Source organism: Trachypithecus francoisi, unplaced genomic scaffold (assembly GCF_009764315.1).
Source record: "Trachypithecus francoisi isolate TF-2019V2 unplaced genomic scaffold, Tfra_2.0 Lachesis_group3, whole genome shotgun sequence".
Lineage (NCBI taxonomy): Eukaryota > Metazoa > Chordata > Mammalia > Primates > Cercopithecidae > Trachypithecus > Trachypithecus francoisi.
The window spans coordinates 85,969,797-85,989,901 of NW_022681468.1; the positions used below are offsets into that span (position 1 = coordinate 85,969,797).

The following is a 20,105-nucleotide window of genomic DNA, read 5'->3' on the forward strand; positions in this document are numbered from 1 at the left end:
CACTGCCTGTGTGATTTTAGGAAAATCTCTTGAGCTTCATTATTAACTTCTTTAAATTCCTAGATGAAAATACTTATACAAACCTGGAAAAACTCAGTGATTTTGTAGAAATCGATCAAGTAGTGTTTGTGAACATGTTTTGAAAATCACCAGTTATTTTATAAGTGTGAGATGGAGGGGAGGGTAGTCATGGAAGTTTTATTGTTCTACACAAAAGACAGTGAGTCACATGGGATCTGACTGGACAAGAGTGATTCTGAATTGGTAGTCCGGCTGTGTGTCAGCAGCCCCCTGGCTAATTTCTCTCATAGTGTGTTGGGGTTTACTTCATGGCTAATGAAGAGATCTATTCACTTGAGATAGGAAGTGGAAGCTTGCTAGAGTGTGAGACACCTCACCTTCCTCCTTCACTCCTTCCCTTTGCCCTTCCTCGCGTTCAGGGAGTTAGTATTGGAACTTTGGCTGATGAAACAGTTTGAGTCACTGTCCCTCTGTGCTGTGGGATCCACTCACTTTTAATTGGGAGTTGATAGAATCACTTCTTCCTCCCTCACCCTGACTTCCTCCTCTAATTGGCTCTCAGGGGACTCCAACTCCTGCTAATCAACCAAGGCAGAGCTGCTGCAGAGAGCCCTAAACTGGCTCTCAGGGACCCTAGGTTCTATTGTGACTCTACTTCTTCAACTTTCTTTTCTAATCTGTCAAAAAAACTTTGCCTTTGGATTAGGCCTGGGAGAATGGGGTTCCTTTGGGCATTGCCTTTGCAGAGACAGCTTTAATAATGCCAACATCTTCTAGACTTTGGCAACTATTGTGTTCAGCTTGAAACTTTTTGTTCATGCTGGCAGAGAGGGGAGAAGATTAGGTATCTGGTTCATGTGTCCACAGCGGGGGAAGCGAATGATAGGAGAAAAGAGTAGATGAAAAAGCTTATCATTTGAGGAAGGTGAGCCTCAACATATTGTTCTACATACTGCTTCTCTATTAGCAAAAGGCCTTGTGGAAAACTTACCTTGTCTGCTTCTGTTTGTCACTACCCAAAGGAAAGTAAATCTAGTTGTGCAGCTTTGGCCAGTATTATTATTGGGTTACATTTTTAAAAATTATTTTAAAAATAGACTTTGTATTTTAAAGCAGTTTCAGGTTCACAGCAATATTGAATGGAAAGTACAGAGGGTTTCTATATACCTCTTCACCCACCTTATGCCCAACCTTCCCCATTATCAATGTCCCACCCCAGAGTGGCACACTTCCTATAATTCATGAGCCTACATTGACACATCATTATCACTCCCAATCCATGGTTTGTATTGGAGTTCACTCTTGGTGTTGTACATTTTATGCGTTTTGACAAATGTATCCTGACGTGTTTATTAAACTATCATACAGAATAGTTTCATTGCTGTAAAATCCTGTGTGTTCTACCTGTCTGTCCTTATCTCCTCTCCTCCCTCACCCCTGGAAACCACTATCTTTTTTCATTTTTTAATTAAAAAAAATTTTTTTCTTATGCCTCCCAGGGCTTCCTTGCCAGAAACCTCTATCTTTTTACTGTTTCTATACTTTTGCCTTTTTCAGAATGTCATAAAGTTGGAATCAGAGTATGTAGCCTTTTCAGGTTGACTCCTTACTCCATGGATTACCTTTCAAAATGGATATTTAAAAATAATTTTAGAATAATACTAAAGCTACAATAGAGGGTAAATATATCTATGGCATACTCAAGCATATTCGTGTAACCTCTTTTTGGGGGATTGGGGGAACAGGGTCTTGCTCTGTTACTCAGGTTAGAGTTCAGTGGAATGATCATAGCTTGCTGCACCCATAAGCTCCTGGTCTCAAGCAATCCTCCTACCTCAGCCTCCCACATAGCTGGGACTACAGTCATGTGCCACCATGCCTAGCTAATTTTTTAAAAATTCGTAGTAGAGATGAGATCTCACTATGTTAACCTGTGAGTTAACTATGTTAACCAGTTGGAGGCTGGCCTCAAACTCTTGGGCTCAAGTGATCCTCCTGCCTCGATCTCCCAAAGTGCTGTGATTATAAGTGTGAGCCACTGTCCTTGGCCTGTAACCTTTGTTTTGACAAATGGATAGTATTAAAGGAATATTCTTAGTACCCAGTTTAGTCTGTTCTTGGACAAGCAATGCAGTAGGTTTGACTTTGAGTGCTTTATTTATTACCAACACTTTCTGGCCAGGCCACAGTTAAGGTCTGGTTGGAAAACACTTGTTGAGAGTTGAATTAATCTTTTTACTGGATGATAGGGTAGTTTTTAGCCCTTAGATAAACTTGCTTAAAAAAACAAGAAAGACACGGAAGTCTTAGTCTATACATAGTTTCATCAGTGTTTATTGGGAACTGTGTTCTGGATAAAGCAATCGTATGTATACATTTTTATTATGTAATGTATAAGTAATTTGTAAACTATAAAGATCTAGGATACTGTGGTGTCTTCTAGATAGAAAATATATCTTTCTAAAATGTGTGTCTAATTCTAGTGTAGTGTTAATTTATAGTACACAATAAATGTTTAATGAATAAACATTATTCTGTTGTTGATTACAATTCTCTGAATGCATATTTTTCTATACCTGCTCACTTCAGATTTATAAGATTAGATTCTCACATTTTTTCATGCATTTGCATATTTATATTGATAGAGAGGATAAACAAACAAACAAACGAACAGAAAAGGCTTCATGGTCCTGTTTATCTTTGCTCAGGGCAGGATGGCTGTAGAGGAGGTTACACCAGAATCTCAGCAGATAAATATAGAAATAGATCCAGGGTGTTAAGATTTTAGAGCATGGTCCCACTGAATGGGAGAGTACATAGTTGACCAGTGTGGATAAGGACAAAGCAATGCTTCCCAGGATATATGGAATCCCAGTGAGGGGGTAAACCCACTATCCTTTTCACACTTTCTCTAGTTTTACTTCTTTTTGTACTCCTTTCCTGATGTGGTCATTTTCTGTTTCTAGTCAACCATCTGCCCTGCCAGATGGTTGAACTATTGGAGAGAGAACTATACCCTTCCTTTTACTTATTTGCCTGTTGCTGTAGCACCACTCATAAGTTGGCAAGCAAAGAGGAGAACTTTACTTCCTAGGTGAAGTCATAAGTGTTTATGGAATACCTTCTCTAGTATTTGATATAGCTGTACAACGGTTTGAAGAGAAATAAGGTCATACAGCTGGTAAATGGTAAGCCTAGGCTTACGTCTGGGTCTCTTGCCACCAAGTCAGTACTCTTGCCACCAAGTCAGTACTCTTGCCACCAAGTCAGTACTTTTATGCCAGGCTGTTTTGTGGGGTTATTTGTGGGGTTATTATGTCAAAGTAAGAAAGTGAAAATAATTGCTTTCTTATTTAAACCCATGAAAATATAATGCAAGAAAGATTAAATTCTGTTTAGATTACTGAATACAGTGCCTAATTCTCCTTAAGTGTTTAGATTTAATTTTTAAATGCAGTTTTTCACATATTTGATGTTTATACTTTCCTGTTTTATAGAAAAATATATAATTGAGGATAAAACTGTGTTAATCCAGCCTTTTAGTAAACCACTTATTTGGATTTCTAGTTATTCATACTGTTAGAACATAACTAGTGTGGTAGTTTCCTTAATATTATCTTTCAAGACCCTAGGAAAAAGTAAGCAGCCAAAGTCAAACCTCAAAATGATGGCAAATTTTATTCTAAAAAGTATGAGAAAATCTTATTAAACCAAGGGGTGCATTGAGTTGGTGGTTGTAGTAAATACTGTTATGAAAAAACATAAGAGTGGACATGGTGGCTCACACCTGTAATCCCAGCACTTTGGGAGGCTGAGGTGGGAGGATCACTTGAGCTCAGGAGTTTAAGACAAGCCTGGGCAAAATAAAGAGACCCCGTCTCTATGAAAAAATAGAAAACAAAAATTAGCTGGGCATTGCGGTGTGTGCCTGAAATCCCAGTAACTTGGGAAGCTAAAGTGGAAAGATTGCATGAGCCTAAGAGTTGGAGGCTGTAGTGAGCAATGATCACACCACTGCACTCCAGCCTGGGTGACAAAAGGAAACCCTGTCTAAAAAAGAAAAAAAAAAAAAAAAAAAGCTTGCCCAGGGATGGTATGTTTAGAGAATTGAGGAGAGCACAGAATCAGAATAATACAGACAAATTATATTGGATAGGACCAACCTCCCAAGAGTGTTCATAAAGTTTTCTTTTATTTATTTATATTTTTAAGACAGAGTCTCACTGTGTCACCCAGACTGGAGTGCAGTGACACAATCTTGGCTCCCTGCAACCTCCACCTCCTGGGTTCAAGTTATTCTCCTACCTCAGCCTCCTGAATAGCTGGGATTACAGGCATGCACCACCATGCCTAGCTAATTTTTGCATTTTTAGTAGAGATTGGATCTCACCATGTTGACCAAGCTGGTCTTGAACTCCTGACCTCAAATCATCCACCTACCTTGGCCTCCCAAAGTACTGGGATTACAGGCATGAGCCACTGTGCCCAGCCAAGTTCATAAAGTTTTAAAGCTATAAATATATTCATCTTTAAGAACAATTCTTGGAGGAGAAACTGAATTAGAGTAACTTAATTTCACTAGGATATTATAGAGATTCATTAACTGAACAGACTTGCTGTTCCTTAAGGCAGTGCTTAGAAAATGGTGCATTAAGAAAATGATGTTTGACATAGTGGAGTAAACTAGAAGGGATTTGGAGGCATCTCTATAGAGATGTTGAAAAATGTCTTCTTTTTATATTAGAAGAAAAATATAACAATATGATTAAATTCATAACAAAAATTAAGATGTATTAAATTTTAAATTTCTATAAAATTTATAAATAAAATAATTTCCTTTTTTTTTTCTTTTCACTGACCACATCTACTTGGACCACATTTTCAATAAAAACTGAGCTTGTTTATATGTATGTAAGTTTATCTATTTATTTATTTAGATGGAGTCTTGCTCTGTGGCCCAGGCTGGAGTGCAGTGATATGATCTTGGCTCACTGCAACTTCTGCCTCCCGGGTTCAAGCGATTCTCCTGCCTCAGCCTCCCGAGTACCTGGGACTATAGGTGCACGCCCCTATGCCTGGCTAATGTTTGTTTATTAGTAGAGACGGGGGTTTCACTATATTGCCAGCCTGCTCTTGAACTTGTGACCTCAAGTGATTCGCCCACCTTGCCCTCCAAAAGTGCTGGGATTACAGGCATGAACCACTGTGCCTGGGCATAGGTTTTAAATAAGAGACTTTTAATATTAATTTTTATGCTTGGTTTGGTTCATACAATTCCTGATAGAAACTTCAAGTAATGATTTCTTCAACTTCTAGATAATCACTAGTGATTAGAAGTTTTCTTAAAGTACATGGTAGCAAGTGGTAGAAGGTATATATTGCCTTTTCTAGATTTTTATATTTTACTATAATAATAGTTGGACATCTTTCTGTTAATGAGAACTTGGATAAATCAGTTTTTATGGATTGTGCCTTAAGTCTCATAGCTCTTCTTCTCTTGTCATTGACAAATGTAATGTTAAAGAGTCTTGTGAGGAAACTTTTAGCATTACATTAATAGTGAATCAGACTTTCTTATATCAAGTATAAAAAAATGGCTAAGATTTCCCTCAAGCATACATCAGTATTGCTCTCCTAGTCTTAATAAATCTTCAGGATTCAAATAATAAAAGTGACTAAACATTACTAGTGAACCACTGTTTTTTTGTTGTTGTTGTTTGTTTGTTTGAAACAGAGTCTCGGTCTGTCGCCCAGGTTGGAGTGCAGTGGCATGATCTCTATTCACTGTCACCTCTGGCTCCTGGGTTCAAGCCACTTTTGTGCCTCTCTAGTAGCTGGGACTGCAGATGTGTGCCACCATGCCTAGGTAATTTTTTTTTTTTTTTTTTGTAGAGATGGGGTATTTTTGTAGAGATGGCCACCCATCTGGCCAGGGTGATTTTGAACTCTTGAGCTCAAATGATCCGTATACCTTGGCCTCCCAAAGTGTTGGGATTACAGGTGTGAGCCACCACACTTGGCCTAGTAAACCACTTTAAGCTTACTTTTTAAAAGGTGTCTTTTGTTTTGAATTTATATACATTTTCAGTACATTAATATAATTAATGTTGGCCTTGGTATTTTTGAATGAGATCATTCACATGATCAGAAATATCAGGTAAGCCATTTAAAAAAAAATAAACTTTTTATTTTGAAATAATTTTATATTTACAGAAAAATTTCAAAGATAATACAGAGAATCCCCACATATTCCTTACCAGTTTCCCCCACTGTTAATAACTTCTATTTCCATCTCTATGGTACATTAAGAAGCTAACTACTTAACTGGCATGTTGATAGTAACTAAATTCCAGAATTTTATTTGGATTTCACCAATTTTCCATTAATGCCCTTTCTTTCTTTCAGGATCTGATCCAGTGTACAACATTTCATTTAGATGTCATGTCTCTCCATCTGAGTCTGTGAAAGTTTCTGTCTTTTCTTGTTTTTTTATGACCTTGACAGTACAGAGGAGTATTGTGTAGAATGATTTCTATTCAGGGTTTGATGTTTTTCTCTGTGATTAGACTGTAGTTATGGATTCTGGGGAAAGAGACCATGCAGAAGAAGTGCCTTTCTCAATACATCTGTGTTAGTTTTCGTACTGCTATAAAGAAATACCTGAGACTGCATAATTTATGAATAAAAGAGGTTTAATTGGCTCATGGTCTTGCAGGCTTCACAGGAAGCACAGTGGCTTCTGGGGAGGCTTCAGGAAACTTTCAATCATGGCGGAAAGCGAAGGAGAAGCAGACATGTTTTAGATGGTTGGAACAGAAGGAAGAGAGAGAGAGAGAGGGCGGAGGTGCTACACACTTTTCAACAACCAGATCTCATAAAAACTCTATCATGAGAACAGCACCAAAGGGGGAATTCTGCCTTCATGATCTTATCAACTCCCACCAGGCTCCACCTCCAACATTGGGGATTACAATATGACATGAGATTTGGGTGGGGACACAAATCCAAACCATATCAGCACCATATCAGAGGTAAACACTATCACATGACATCACTGGTGATGTTAGTGTTCATCACTTGGTCAGTGTAGTGTTTGCCATGTATCTCCACTGTAAAGTTACTATTTCCCCTTTTCCCTAATATTCTTAGGAAGTAAGTCGCTAAGTCTAGGCCACCTTTGGGGAAAGGGGATTAAGCTCCATCTCCTGGGGGAGAATATACATACATTATTTGGAAGTCATCTGTAAGGAAAACTTGTCTCCCTTTTTCTGTTTGTTTATTCAGTCATTTATTAACACCAGTGTATACTTCCATGTATTTATTTCATACTTTGGGTTATAATCCAATACTACATTATTATTTTCTTGCTCAAATTGTTCCAGCTTTGATCTTGAGAGCTCTTTTAGATTGGCTCTTGTATCACCTTCATGTGTGTTTCTATCCTTTTGAGTTTTGAGTGCTTTTTGGTACTACAAAATTCTCTGGGTTCATTCTGTATTTCCCTTGTCCCAGCCCTAGAAACAGTCATTTCTTGAAGGAGCCCTACTACCTTTTATTGAAGAATAGTATTTAAAAACCAAGATCAAGGTGCTGAGTGTGCTTATTGCTTCTAGGCACTTTCGGCAGACAGAACTACATAATATATGTCTTTATACATATTATTATGCATGTATATACACGTCGATAGTTATTTCTATATTTATCTGTATATCTATTACACTAAATATGAATTTATAAGGGTGTCTCTGACTCTAACTGGTAGCACGGAGTTTATTCTTGCTTTGTTTTCTTGCTTTACTGTAATGTCTCTCTTTGGTGGGCTGGTAGGCTGCTGAAAGATGGCCATCCCAAGATGTCTGCATTATAATTTCTGTAACTTTTAGATGTGTTACTTCATATGGCAAAAGAGACTTCACATATATTATTAGGCTAAAGATATTGTAATGTGAGAGTTTATTCTGAATTATCTGGGTGGGTCAATGTATTTACAGGAGTCCTTATTAGACGGAGGCAGGAAGGTTGAAGACAAAGAAGGCAATGTGATAACTAAAGGGGGGAGGGAGGGATGGAAGGAGGGAGAGAGAGAAAGAAAGAGAGAGAGAGGTGAAGAGAGATACTAAGATTAGAAGATCCTATGTTGCTAGATTTGAAGATGGGGGAACAGGCCATTAGCTAAAGAATGTAGGTAGGCTCTAGAAGCTGGCAAAGTCAAAGAAAACAGATTCTCCAGAGCCTCAAGAGGCAACCTGGACATCCTTACTTTAGTGAGGCTGATTCTGGACGTCTGACTTCCAGAACTACAGGATAATAAATAAGTGTTTGTTGTTTTAAGCCACTAAATTGGCGGTGATTTGTTGCACCATGTATTAGTCCATTCTCATACTGCTAAAAGAACTACCTGGCCAGGCACGGTGGCTCACGCCTGTAATCCCAGCACTTTGGGAGGCCGAGGCGGGCAGATCATGAAATCAGGAGATCGAAACCATCCTGCCTAACATGGTGAAACCCTGTCTCTACTAAAAATACAAAAAATTAGCTGGGCGTGGTGGTGGGCACCTGTAGTCCCAGCTACTTGGGAGGCTGAGGCAGGAGAATGGTACGAACCCAGGAGGTTGAGCTTTCAGTGAGCCGAGATCGTGCCACTGCACTCCAGCCTGGGCGACAGAGCAAGACTCCATCTAAAAAAAAAAAAAAAGAACTACCTGAGACTGGGTAACTTATAAAGAAAAGAGGTTTAACTGACTCACAGTTCCACAGGCTGTATAGGAGGCATGGCTGGGAAGGCCTTAGGGAACTTAAAATCATGATGAAAGGGTGAAGAGTAAGCAAGTGCATCTTCACATGGCAGAAGAGAGAGACAGCAAAGGGGGAAGTGCTACACACTTTCAAACAATCAGATCTAGTGAGAACTCACTATTATGAGAACAGTAAGGGGGGAATATACCCCCCGCCATGATCCAATCACCTCCTACCCCGTCCCTCCCCCAACACTGGGAATTACAATTCGATATGAGATTTGGGTGAGGACACAGAGCCAAATGATATCACAGCAGCAATCAGAAACTGAGGAACCTGGATTCTACCATCTACCAATCATTTACTTATTTGTTTAACCATAGTATGCTTTTGAAGCTGTTTCTGATGCAGTTTCAGAATTGCTAACCACACCACTATAAAGAAATCAACCAACTAAAGCACAGTATTTATGTACAATTGCTTTTATCTTTAGCCTTACAATTTCCAATCAAAGCACACTTTTTTTGAAGTTACTCAGATTAGTGCCTCTTTTCTCTACCCTTGTCAGTGTAGATATGTCACTTATTTGTGATATGGTTAGATTCATTTGTCACAGTCCTTATCCCATCTTTGGATTCCCCTACATCCTGGTTTATTCTTTTCTAGATGCATATGTTAAAGTTCACTTTTTGTGATGTACAGTTCTATGGGTTTTGACACATGCATGGAGTTATGTATCTACTACCCACCCCAGTACCATAAAAAATAATTCCTTCACTCTAAAAGTTTTCCTGTGCATTTTCTTTGTCATTAGCCATGCCCTTCTTTTTTTTTTGAGACAGAGTCTCACTCTATCACCAAGTTGGTGTGCAGTGGCATGATCTTGGCTCACAGTAAACTCCGTGTCCCAGGTTCAAGTGATTCTTCTGCCTCAGCCTCCTGAGTAGCTGGGACTACAGGCATGTGCCACCATGCCCAGCTAATTTTTGCATTTTTAGTAGAGACGGGGTTTTACCATGTTGGCCAGGATGGTCTCGATCTGTTGACCTCGTGATCCACCCATCTCGGCTTCCCAAAGTGCTGGGATTACAGGTGTGAGCCACTGCACCTGGCCTCCCTTCCTTCTTATCCCTTGGCAATTACTACTATGTTTTCCATCCCTATAGCTTTGCTATTTCCAGAATATTATTGTATAATAGAATCATACAATATGTAGTTTTTTGGATTATTGTTTCACTTTCTAAAATGCATTTAAGATCATCTATGGCTGTGTTGTTACATGATTCAATGGCTCATTCCTTCTTGTTGCTGAGTAATATTGCATTGTATGGATAAACCACAGCTTATCCATTTCCTTGTTGAAGACATTTTAGTTGCTTCCAGTTTTTAGTGACTATGAATAAAACTGGTATAGACATTTGTATATAGATTTTTGTGTGGGCATGTTTTAAAATAACTTGCGTAAATACTTAGAAATATGATTGCTGTCCATATGGTTAAATGTATACTTAGTTTTATAAGATACTGCCACACTGTCTTCCAGAGTGGCTGTATCATTTTGCATTCCCACCAACAATGATTGAGAGTTAGCTAATCTACATCCTTGTCAGCATTTATTATTGTCAGTCTTTTGGATTTTAGCCATTTTAATGGATGTGTAGTGGCAATTCATTGTAGTTTTAATTTGCATTTTTTTAATGACATGATGTTGAGCATCTTTTCATGTATTTGCTGTTTGTGTATTACAGTATGTACACCAAACTCCCGTGACATGAAATTTACCTATATAACAAACCTGTACATGTACCTCTGAACCTAAAATAAAATAAAAAAATAAAATAAAGCAGGTTGCATATATACAAAAATAATTGTCATTTTAGCAGTAGTTGTGCATTCATCAAGTTGATGGAAAATAATTTGCTAATTTTATTCTGTGGTCTAGTTTTATTTTTCATTTTTTAATTGTAAAATACATATAGCAGAAAATTTACCAACTTAACCACTTTTAAGTATACAATTCAGTGGTGTTAAGCAAATTCATACTGTTGTACAACCATCATATGGTCTAGTTATTTAGTACATTGAGCTATGGAGTCATTAAAAAGTAGTAGTTGAGCTATCTTCATTGCCACTGATTCACCCAAGATTTGCTGGGAATCATCTTTGATACAGTCTTTAATGACTCAGAATTGTATATGTATTCTTAGGTTTAGCAACTTGAATTCCTTTTTATAAGATCTCAAAGCATTAAGAGATAATGCTCTTATGGAACATATTTGAGCATTATTAAGAGATATTGCTCAAATATGTTCCGTAAGAACACATTCCATATGTTCATATGGAATAATGAATCTTTAAAAAAATTTTTTTAATTCAATAATGTTTGCTTAAAACATTTTTTGGTTTTGAACTTAGTTCTATGTTTTGTATGCAAAAGATGCTTAATTTTTGATGGTTTCATTGCATCATTAGCCAATATATCTCTGCCAAGTAACACACTGTGGTTTTAGTACTTCATACTCAACTATAGCTATGTAATTAAAAATACATGATGGTTCACACTTTTGAGTAAAACTAGTATGGACTAGTCTTCATTTCTTGGGAACCATTTTATTGTTATCATTTGGTTTTTTACAATGACTACATTCAGAAAGGATGTATCTTTTCTAGAAAAAGAGTCCAGTAAAGTTATTTTGTCATAAATAAATTAGGATTAAAAATAAATAACATAAATTATATTTCCAAAATTTATACTACTAATTAAAAATTTAAAAGGATTATGAAAATAAGCTATAAAAATAAAGTGTATGTTTTCTCAATTTTTATTTATGTTTGGATTATAGTTTCAAGCCAACTTTAAAATACTATGTTTTAATGCAGTTCAACTGTGCATGACTAGTATAAATGGATAGTACTACAATACCCAAACTTATTTGTATCTTGTTCAAGGAGAAGAGACCACTGATCGTGTGCTTGGATGTTACCACAATGTTGAATTGCTATGAAAGTTTCTAAAGCTTTCTCTCAATTTCTGTTCTTTTCTCATTGCAGACCAGACTTTGAGAAACACTGTCTGAGATTAGGTCACCGTCCTATCCTCTTTTGTCTGCTGCAATACTCTTATAACCTGTCCCCTCCGTTTACTCTTGACCTTTCTTCTCCAGTGTGTTCTTTGGCCAGTCATGGTGGCTCATGCCTATAATCCCAGCACTTTGGTAGGCTGAGGCAGGAGGATTGCTTGAGCCCAAAAGTTCAAGACCGGCCTCGGCAACAAAGTGAGACTTCATCCCTACAAAAAATACAAAAAATTAGCTGGATGTGGTATGTGCCTGTAGCACTGTCTACTCGGGAGGCTGAGGTGGGAGGATCACTTGAGCGAGCCCTGGAGGTCAAGGCTGCAGTGAGCTATGATGATTCCACTGTCCTCCAGCCTGGGCTACAAAATGAGACCCTGTCTGAAAAAACAACAACAAAAGAAACCTTGACCTGTATTCTCCAGTGTGTTCTTTATCCTGTAGTCATATTAATCTTTCAAAAATGTAAATGATTATGTCATTCCTGAGTCAAACCTTTTAAACATTTCTCGTCGGTCTTAGGATAAAGTCCAAAGTTCTCATTTTGATGTATATTACCTTCAGTGAGCTGGCCCATGCTTACCCCTGTTTTCTTATGTTTTGACATTTCTTCCTTACACTGCATATTCCAGCCAAAACGAACTAATTTTAGTTTCCTGAATGCTTACTCACTTTCATTTCTGATCTTTTGTAAATATTGTTCCTTCTCTTCCATCTCAGTTCATCAGATAATTCCTTTTCACCCAGTAGATGTCAGCAGCTTAGATGTTACTTCTCCTTAACAATTTCCCCATCACCTCCCCATACACCCTTAGATCTTGACTGGGTTATGTGCTCCTCTCATGTGCTCTGACAGCATTCTATATTTACTCTGTTATAGCATTTCCCACACTAAATTAAAATTGGTTTTTCACGTATCTGTTTTCCCTCCCTTACACTGTATGTACCATAAGACATACTACATTTTTGAGGAAACATGAGTGTAGGCAATCGTAGAAAATTCACTTTGTTCAACTTTCTTATCTTACAGATAAGGGAGCTGAGACCAGAGAGGTCAGGCGTCCTGTGTAAGGACACATAGCTAGTTGGTGTTGAGCTGGGATTGGACACCCCCATCATTTGATTGCCTGTTCACTGCTTTTCCGGATATGCTGCACTTCCTGAGTTCTTGTGGGGTAAAAGATTAAATTATTTTCAACATAATAAGATATAAAGGTGGGAAAATAGACTTTAGATTTTTTTTTTTTGAGACAAGGTCTCCTTGGCTGGAGTACAGTGGTATAAACACAACTCACTGAAGCCTCAATCTCCCAGGGTTAAGCGATCCTCCCACCTCAGCCTCCCAAGTTGCTGGAACGATAGGATGCGCCACCATGCCTTGCTAATTTTTTTTTTTAAAGACGGGGGTCTCGCTATGTTGCCCAGGCTGGTCTCCAACTCCTGGTCTCAAGTGATTTTCCCTTTTCAGATTACAGGGAAAAGCCACTGCACCCAGCCTGGAATGCTTTAACACTCAGTATCAAAGTTGTTTTTTTTTTTTTTTTCTGGCCAGCAATTAACTAGAAAATTCTATTAACCAATATACCCCTTTCCTTTCTTTCTTTTCTTTCTCTCTTTTTTTTTTCTTGAGACAGGGTCTTCCTCTGTTGCCCAGAGTGAAGTGCAGTGGTGTGATCACAGCTTACTGCAAGCCTCAAACTTGTGGGCTGAAGAGATCCTCCCACTTCAGTCTCTTAAATAGCTGGGACTACAGGCGTGTGTATCATGCCCTGTTAATTTTTACTTTTTTTTTTTTTTCCAGAGATGGGGTCTCACTATATTGCTTAGGCTGGTCTCAATTCCTGGGCTCAAGTAATCTTCCTGCCTCGGCTTCCCAAAGTGCTGGAATTACAGGCATGAGCTGCCATACCTGGCTTATACTCCTTTTCATACTACTTTTGGGTGGGTTGAGGTTTTTTCCTGTGCATTCTTAGGCATACCATGGAAGCATAATGTCCAGTAGAGGTTAGTAGAGCACAGGTAGATAGTTAAGACCAGGTTCTGTCATACAGAGTCATACAGTTTGCGGAGCTGAGTTTTTTTTTCAGATTTATTTGGAGAACAAACTTAGATGAACAAAAAGTACTTTATTGAGATATGATGTTACATGCAAACATTTGTAGGTATATAATATATACAACTTGATGAGTTTGGAGAGAAGTATACATCTGTGAAATCATTGCTACATTCTAGCCCGTAAACATATCCATCAACCTCAAAAGTTTCTTCCCATCCACTTATTGATCATTATTATTATTTTGTGATAAGAACATTTAACATAAGATCTACCCTCTTAGCAAAATTTTAAGTATACAAAGCAATATCGTTAACTATAAGCACTGTGCTATATAGTAGATCTCTAGGACTTATCTTGCATAACAGAAACTTTGTACCCTTTGACTAATACCTCCCTATTTTACTCTCCCATTAATCCAGATAAGCACCATTCCACTCTCTGCTTCTGTGAATTTAACTATTTTGCATTCATCATTTATGTGGTATTTGTCCTGTATCTGGCTTATTTCACTTAGCATAATGTCCTTCAGATTCATTCATGTTGTTGCAAATGGCGGAATTTCTTTCCTTTATAATGCTGAATACTATTCCATTGTGTGTTTATACCACATTAAAAAAATACATTCATTCATCGATGAACATTTGGGTTGCTTCCATGTTTTGGCCATTGGGAATAATGCGAAATGAACATGGAAGTGCAGATATCTCTTCGAGATGCTGATTTCGATACTTCTGGATACATATCAAGAAGTGGAATTGCTGGATTATATGGTAGTTTTATTTTTAATTTATTGAGGAACTTCCATGTATTCTATAGTGGCTGTGCTAATTTACATTCCCACCGACAGTATATGAGGATTCCCTTTACTCCCATCCTTGTCAACATTGGTTATCTTTGGTCTTTTTGGTAGTAGCCATGCTAACATATGTGAGGTTGGTATCTTAATATGAATTTGATCTGCAGTTTCCTGATGAAAAATTTACTCATGTATTTCAGTAATTTTTAGTATATTCTTAAGGTTGTACAACCATCAACACTATCTGTTTCCAGAAAATTTTTATCACCCCCAAAGAAACTGAGTATCCATTAGCAGTTGTCATTTCTCATCTTCTCCTTCTAGTCCTTGGCCACTACTAATGTACTTTTGGTCTCTAAATGTTAGGGGCTAAAAATCTTGCCTTAGTTTGTTCAGTTTGCTATAAGAAAATACCATAAACTGGGTAATTTATAAAAAACATAAATTTATTTTTGACAGTTCTGGAGATGGGGAAGTCAAAGATCAATGCACCAACAGATTTGGTGTCTGATGAAGGTCCATTTCTTAGTTCATAAATTGTGCCTTCTTACTGTGTCTTTACGTGGTTGAAGGGGCGAATGAGCTCCTTTGGCCTATTTTATAAGGGCACTAATTCCATTCAGGAGGGGTCCTCTCTCATGACTTAATCAAATTCAAGGGCCCCACCTCCCAGCACTATTGTTCTGGGGGTTAGGATTTCAACATATGAATTTGGGAGGGGACACCAACCTTCAAGCCATAGCAGTTGTCATTTCACTTTCTTTTGAGACAGAGTCTCGCTCTGTCGCCCAGGCTGGAGCGCAGTGGTGTGATCTCAGCTCACTGCAAGCTCCACCTCCCAGGTTCAGGCCATTCTGCTGCCTCAGCCTCCCGAGTAGCTGGGACTACAGGCGCCCGCCACCACGCCCGGCTAGCTTTTTGTATTTTTAATAGAGACGGGGTTTCACCATGTTAGCTAGGATGGTCTCGATCTCCTGACCTCGTGATCCGCCCGCCTCGGCCTCCCAAAGTGCTGGGATTACAGGCATGAGCCACTGTGCCCGGCCCATTTCACTTTCTTGATAGTATCCTTTGAAGCACAAAAATTGTTATTTTGATAAGGTCCAACTTACTGATTTTTTTCCTTAGCTTTTTGTGCTTTATGTGTCATACCTAAGAAACCACTGCCTAATCCTAGGTTGTGAAGGGTTTTGTAGTTTTAGTTTTTGCATTTAGGTCTTTGATCCATTTTGAATTCATTTTTGTAAATGGTGTAAGATAGGTATCCAACTTCTTTATTTTGCCTATGGATATCTACTTGCCCCAGCACCATTTGTCCCACATTATTTAGGGCATCTAATTTACCAGTATTTAGCATAATTAAAAACACACATTTCCAGTGTTCCATAAACTCTTCCTCTAACTTATGGAATATCAATATGGCTCTAAGAGACCATATTCAAGAATGTTAATTACAGCACTGTTTTAATTATAAAACATAAGATGTAATATATTGTCATTGAGTAATGAATAAATGATGAAACATTCATATAATGGAACATAATGTATCTGTTAAATGGAAAAATTATATAAGCTGATTTTGAAAGCCACCATGATCTTTTACAGTTGAATAATTTTTTAAAGCTGATATTTATTGAACTTTACTGTTTGCCAGGCATAGTTCTAAGTGCTTTATAAATATTAAGTCATAACAAACCAACAATTCTAAGGTGTTATTATTACCCTATCTTGCAGATGAAGTTCATAGCATTTAAGCAACTTGCTTGTGAAGGTCACACAACTAGTAAGCAGATAAGCCAGGACACAACAAGTCTGACTAAAAGTTGGCCGTCTAATCAATCCCTTTATGGTTGCCAAATCTATATCTAATCTTTATCTATATCTATCTCTCTCTATATACATGTATCTATACACATACATATTATATATACATATGTGAGATTTTACACATTTATATAAACTTCATATATAAAATATACAAATATGTATAAGATATATAATTACATATAAAGTTATATAAAATATATATCTATCCCAACTGGCTTTTAAATAAGCCATCTTTAAGTATATAGGTTTCCATGAGGATTACAAAACATCTAAAAGATAGTCAGAAAAGTATCCCTAGCCAGGTTTGAAAGACAGGAAGAAGATAACAACGTGTACTCAGAACCTCCTATGTGTCTTTCTGTGCTATGGCTCTTACAGAAATGATCAGATTTAATTCTCATGATGTTGTTACAAGGCATGAATTATACCCATCTTATAAAATAAGAACTTAAGAATTTAAGTGTTAAATATCTTTCTCAAGTTGCATGGCAGAAGATGAGGTGAGGTTCTCTAGGTTGAAAGAACAGCCTAGGCTGGGCCTGGTGGCTCACGCCTCTAATCCCAGCACTTTGGGAGGCCGAAGCAGGTGGATCACCTGAGGTCAGAAATTCAAGACCACCCTGGCCAGCTTGGTGAAACACAGTCTCTACTAAAAATACAAAAATTATCAAGGCATGGTGGGTCACACCTGTAATCCCAGCACTTTGGGAGGCTAAGGTGGGTGGATCATGAGGTCAAGAGATGGAGACTATCCTGGCCAACATGGTAAAACTCCATCTCTAATAAAAATACAAAAATTACCTGGGAGTAGTGGCGTGCCCCTGTAGTCCCAGCTACTTGGGAGGCTGAGGCAGGAGAATCACCTGAACCCTGGAGGCGGAGGTTGCAGTGAGCTGAGATCACACCACTGCACTCCAGCCTGGCAACAGAGTGAGACTTTGTCTTAAAAAAAAAAAAAAAGAAAGAAAGAAAGAAAGATGAAAGAAAGAAAGAAAGAGAGAGAGAGAGAGAAAGCAAGCAAGCAAGCCTAAGAAAAGGTGAAAAGATGATAGAGTGGAATAAATAAAGTAACTGGCCTGACTAGAACTGAGGGCTCATTTTGGGAAGAAATGGAAAACGAATGAAATAGATTTAGTGGGGTTGTATTACGAAGGGTGTTGAGGACCAGAGAGAGGGATTTAGATGTATTGACTCTGAGGAGCAGAGAGGAAAATTGGTGAATATGGGAGTGAAGATGGAAATTCTGAATTGCTTGAGTTTGTTACAACAATCACATATTATTGTTGTAAGTAAAAAAATTGAGATAGAAATATTTAAAAAACATGTTTGAGGGCTTACTCTTTGCTGGGTATTGTGCTACTATTGAATCCCATCAGACAAAGACTCCTAGGAACATACCTGCAATTGAACAAAGTTGGGTTTATTGTCTTGTTGCTATGAGGAAGAAGTTATACAATGGTGAACCATGGGGCAGGACAGCAGGAGGGCATCTCACATAGCAATTCCATTTTATCATTCTAATAAAGACAGTCTTTGAAAACTTTTTAGTGGATGTCGACCAGTTAATGAAGGTTTAAAGAGTCAGTGTTGAAAACGTATTTCAGCTGGGCACACTTCCAGGTAAAATATACAACCTCTAATTACTCAGACTGAGGACTAAAAGACTGCTAAAGAACTGACAACATCTCAACCTTGTTCTTCATTAGAACTTATAAATATGGCACATCTTTGGCTCACGAATTTTGATGAACTCTCATTCTAAACAGGACATTTCTCAGAGCGAGTTTCATGTCCTTATTACGAAGACTATAGATCAGAGGATTAGAAAGAGGAGTCATTACTGAATATACCAGTGTGAGGATCTTCTGCCATAAAGTTTGGATGCCATATGTAGGACTTACATACATTACCATGACTGTCCCATAGAAAAGAGATACCACAACCAAATGAGAACCACAGGTAGAGAAGGCTTTTCTCCGACCAGCTTCAGAAGGGACCTGAAAAACAGCTCTTAGCAACAGGATATAGGATCGAAGAATGTATATACTAGTGAAAAACAGAACAAGGGAGCTCTGAGTATAGAAAATACATTCAGTTATGGGAGCTGGAGCACAGGATAGAGCCATCAATGGGTCCATGTCACACAGGAAGTGATCAATGATATTAGGACCACAGAAGGGGAGTTGGGAGATGAAGAAAATGGGAATTGGGTATCCAAGGAATCCAATGAGCCAACAGAAAGACACCAGCTTACCACAGAACCTTCCGGTCATGATGGCGGGGTACTGCAGTGGGTGGCAGATGGCCAGGTATCGATCATAAGCCATTACTGCCAGAAAGAGACATTCAGATGTTCCCAGTGAAAAGAAGAAATAGAACTGGAGGAAGCACCCAGAAAATGAGATGGCCTTGGTCTTGGAGAGAATGTTGGCTAGCATGTTAGGAACAGTGGAGGATACATACCAGATCTCAAGGAAGGCAAAGTTTCCCAGCAAAAAGTACATGGGGGTGTGTAGTCGTGGGTTGCATCTCACTGCATAGATGATGGCTCCATTTCCCAGCAAGGTCAAGAGATAAATCACCAAAAACAATGAGAAGAGGAAAATCTGAATCTTCCAGCAACCAGGGAATCCCAGGAGAATAAACTCTGTCATGACGTGTGTTACTGACCTGTTCATGGGTCTTAAATCTATGAAGAAGAAAGACATGAGTGTAATCCAAGTCTCTTGGAGTATAATCCAATTGCTTGCTACATATCTCAAGGACTTTATTGAGACGAGAACTTGAGCTATACAGGAAAATACACAAGACATTCTGAGATCAGGTGAGAATACGTCCTACTATATTTTGAACTGATTGTGGTTCTAAGTCTCAGTGTTATTTTGCTAGAATCCAATACCATCCAATGCAGCTAGAATTTCAACACTAGTGGCAGAACCAGACAAATGTATTTTCTTTCTTTTCCTTGGATGCTTGAGAAGACCTTTTCAGATTTTGATTTGTTTTTCCAATGTTGATTATGCATTTTCTAGCACGAGCTCATCAATTTTCTCTTATTTAGCCCAACTTGTTAGAAAAAATATTTTGAGGATAACTGATGTAAAATTGGGTTAGATCTTTGACAACAAAACAAAATAGATTGACTGCTGCATGGAGATACAACTCCATGATAATATTTTAAAAACATCTGCAGTATTTATTTTTATGTTTTTTACACATATTATACAAAAAGGAACTATCTTACTTTTTGTAATCAGATACCATATAGATGAAATAAAGAAAATGATGTTTTCAATACAAAAATTTAGTTTATTTAGTGAGCTTTTTCGGTCATTAAAACAAAGGGATTCTCTAAAAGAATCTGAGGTCAAATGGGGTTTTATCTACAATCTTATCTATTAGAATATTGGTTACTGAAAGGAAGGTAAGGACCCTTTCAAATATTTGACTACGTATGTACTTTTCAGTAGCAACAAGTTTATGTATTTAAGAATTAAATAAAATATACAAATGTGTTTAAACAACAGTAATCTTATACTTGATTAATACTTAAAATTTGCTGATTAAGCCTTAAAAAAATGGTAGTTTTGGCTGG

At 37.9% G+C, this 20,105-nt stretch overlaps 1 protein-coding gene across 1 annotated transcript; it reads right to left on the reverse strand.

Moving 5' to 3' along the window:
- Positions 1–18,195: 18,195 nt before the first annotated feature.
- On the reverse strand, positions 18,196–19,390 carry LOC117071425 (olfactory receptor 11H4). The gene has a single exon (XM_033191387.1). It carries the CDS (start codon positions 19,321–19,323, stop codon positions 18,244–18,246), a length of 1,080 nt encoding a protein of 359 aa, XP_033047278.1. The 5' UTR covers positions 19,324–19,390; the 3' UTR covers positions 18,196–18,243.
- Between the last annotated feature and the right edge of the window lie 715 nt (positions 19,391–20,105).

What these genes read in the sequence shown, in the direction of transcription:
- LOC117071425 (XM_033191387.1), bottom strand. Translation starts at nt 19,323, where the DNA reads ATGTCTTGTGTATTTTCCTGTATAGCTCAAGTTCTCGTCTCAATAAAG.